General features: G+C 60.7%; 1 protein-coding gene across 2 annotated transcripts in view; it reads left to right on the plus strand.

Moving 5' to 3' along the window:
• Positions 1-2,535, plus strand: part of LOC100544252 (protocadherin gamma-C3) — a 28,668-nt gene that overhangs the window by 8,493 nt on the left and 17,640 nt on the right. The window contains exon 1 of one of the 2 annotated variants that reach the window (XM_019620280.2): positions 7-2,525. The exons of the other annotated variant lie outside the window; for it this stretch is intronic. Coding sequence (XP_019475825.1) covers positions 30-2,525 — 2,496 coding nt within the window. The 5' untranslated portion in view covers positions 7-29. Of the gene's footprint in view, positions 1-6; positions 2,526-2,535 lie in introns of those variants that run through there. 2 annotated transcript variants of the gene reach the window in all.

The raw sequence follows: 2,535 nt of genomic DNA on the forward strand, positions 1-2,535 counted from the left end.
CGTCGAGCCGCGGCCGCCCCAAACAATGAATGGGAGCGGTGAGCGCTGAGCGCGGCCCCGCAGCGCGGGCGGCCTCCTCCGAGGGCATCGCTCCCCGGGCGCCGGCAAGGATGCTGAGGGCAGGAAAGGCGGGCTGGTCCCTGGGGCTGCCGCGTGTCTTCTCCTTCTGCTTGTTCCTGCATAGCTCCTCTGCCCAGATTCGCTACAGCATCCCGGAGGAGCTCACCCGGGGCGCCTTCGTGGGCAATATTGCAAAGGACCTGGGCACCGATGTGGGGAAACTGGCGGCGGCCAATCTGCAGGTACTGTCCGATTCGGATTCCCAGTACTTCTCCGTCAATGTGAACACCGGGGTGATAATGGTGAGCGAGCGGATAGACCGGGAGCAGCTCTGCGGGCAGAACCCCCGCTGCTTCCTCCACCTGAAACTTGCCATCGAGAACCCGGTGGAGTTTTACCGCATTGAGGTGGAGATCCTGGATATCAATGATAACTCCCCGGAGTTCCCCAGTGACGAGGTGTCCTTGCGCATCTACGAGCTGGCATCCCTGGGTGCCCGCTTCCCCATCCAGCCTGCCCAGGACCCCGATGTGGGCACCAACACCCTGCAGACCTATCACCTGAGTGCCAACGAGAACTTCAACCTCAATGTGAAAGCACGCACGGATGGTGGGAAGTTCCCTGAGTTGGTGCTGGAGAGGGCCCTGGACCGGGAACACAGAGCCTTCCACCACCTCGTCCTGACCGCTGAGGATGGGGGCTCTCCTCCCAAGTCCAGCAAGACACACATCACTATTCAGGTTCTTGATGCCAATGACAACCACCCAGTCTTTGACAGACCGTCTTATGGAGCTCGCTTGGTGGAGAACTCGCCACTTGGCACCCTTGTAGTGAAGCTAAATGCCACCGACGTGGATGAAGGGCCCAACGGGGACATCCGCTACTCCCTCAGCAGCCACAATTCGGATGCCTTACGCCAGATCTTTGCCATCGATGAGCAAACTGGAGAGATCCGTGTGCAGGGCAACTTGGACTTTGAGGAGGCGACGGTGTATGAGATTGAAGTGGAGGCCAAGGACATGGGATCACCCACGATGGAGGAGCACTGCAGCGTGGTGGTGGAGGTCACTGATGTGAATGACAATGCTCCTGAGGTCATTCTGACCTCCTTCTCCAGCTCCCTGAGCGAGGATGCGCTGCCGGGCACAGTGGTGGCCGTCATACACGTCAAGGACAGGGATTCTGGGGACCAGGGCAAGGTCCAATGTCATGTGTCTCCAGACCTTCCCTTCCAGCTGCGCAAAGACTACGAGCACCAGTACTCGCTGCTCACCAGAACCCGCTTGGACCGGGAGCACGTTGCCTACTACAACGTCACCATCTCGGCCTCAGATCTGGGCAGCCCTCCACTCTCCCGCCACACCATCCTGCCCATCACCCTGGTGGATGTCAATGACAATGCGCCCCAGTTTGAGCAAGCATCCTATGAGGTGCTGGTGGCAGAAAACAACCCAGTGGGCAGCGTGCTGGTTACTGTCTCTGCTGTCGACCCAGACTCGGAGCAGAACTCCCGCCTTTCCTACTCCATCCTGCAAGCTGGTGGGACAGAGCCAGGCCTGGATCCGACTCGCTACCTCTCCATACACCCTACAAGTGGCCAAATCTCCGCCAAACTTCCCTTTGACTATGAGCAAACCACCTATCTCCAATTCCACGTAGAGGTCTCTGACGGTGGCTCCCCAGCCCTGAGGAACAGGACGCTGGTTCACGTGTTTATTGCAGACCAAAACGACAATGCCCCGCGGGTGCATTTTCCCAGGGCTGGGGAGGATTCCGCCACCCAGTTACGCATCTCCCCCTCCACCGCCCCTCTTGCTCTCATCACCAAGGTGGTGGCCATAGACGCGGACTCGGGGCGCAACGCCTGGCTCTCCTACCATCTCATGGAAGCCACCGAGCCGGGACTTTTCAGTGTGGCCCTACGCTCCGGGGAGATCCGAACCACCCGGGCCCTGCAGGAGACGGATGCTTCTGCACATGAACTGGTGGTGGTGGTGCGGGATGCCGGGGAGCCACCGCTTTCCACAGCCGTCACGCTGGTCGTGTTGGTGGAGGAGAGGGGCCCCGAGGCCCTGCTAGGCTCTGAGGCTCAGGCTGCAGATGGTGGGGGCTTGCCCACCATCACCATTTATCTGATTGCTTCACTGGTGCTCATCTCCAGCGTCTCGCTGGTGGGACTGGCAGTGCTGGGTGTGCGGTGCGTACGGCGGGGCTCTGCACCTGCTGTCCAGGGCTGCAGTGTGAAGAGCATGGACACGCTTCAGCCCCCGCCCAGCCACATCTTTGGGCACTTGCACTACGAGCCCAAGCAAGGGGACACGGTGATGGGCGTCCAGGTGACGGCCACGGCTCCCCCAGCCCCGCGCTACCGCTCCTGCTTCTCACCCGTCTCTGACATCAGCGAATTCATGTTTGTGAAACCCTCCGTGGGCACAGCCGGTGCGAAACCGTCGGCGCCCAGCGAGGTGAGCTCGG

Source organism: Meleagris gallopavo, chromosome 15 (assembly GCF_000146605.3).
Source record: "Meleagris gallopavo isolate NT-WF06-2002-E0010 breed Aviagen turkey brand Nicholas breeding stock chromosome 15, Turkey_5.1, whole genome shotgun sequence".
Classification (NCBI taxonomy): domain Eukaryota; kingdom Metazoa; phylum Chordata; class Aves; order Galliformes; family Phasianidae; genus Meleagris; species Meleagris gallopavo.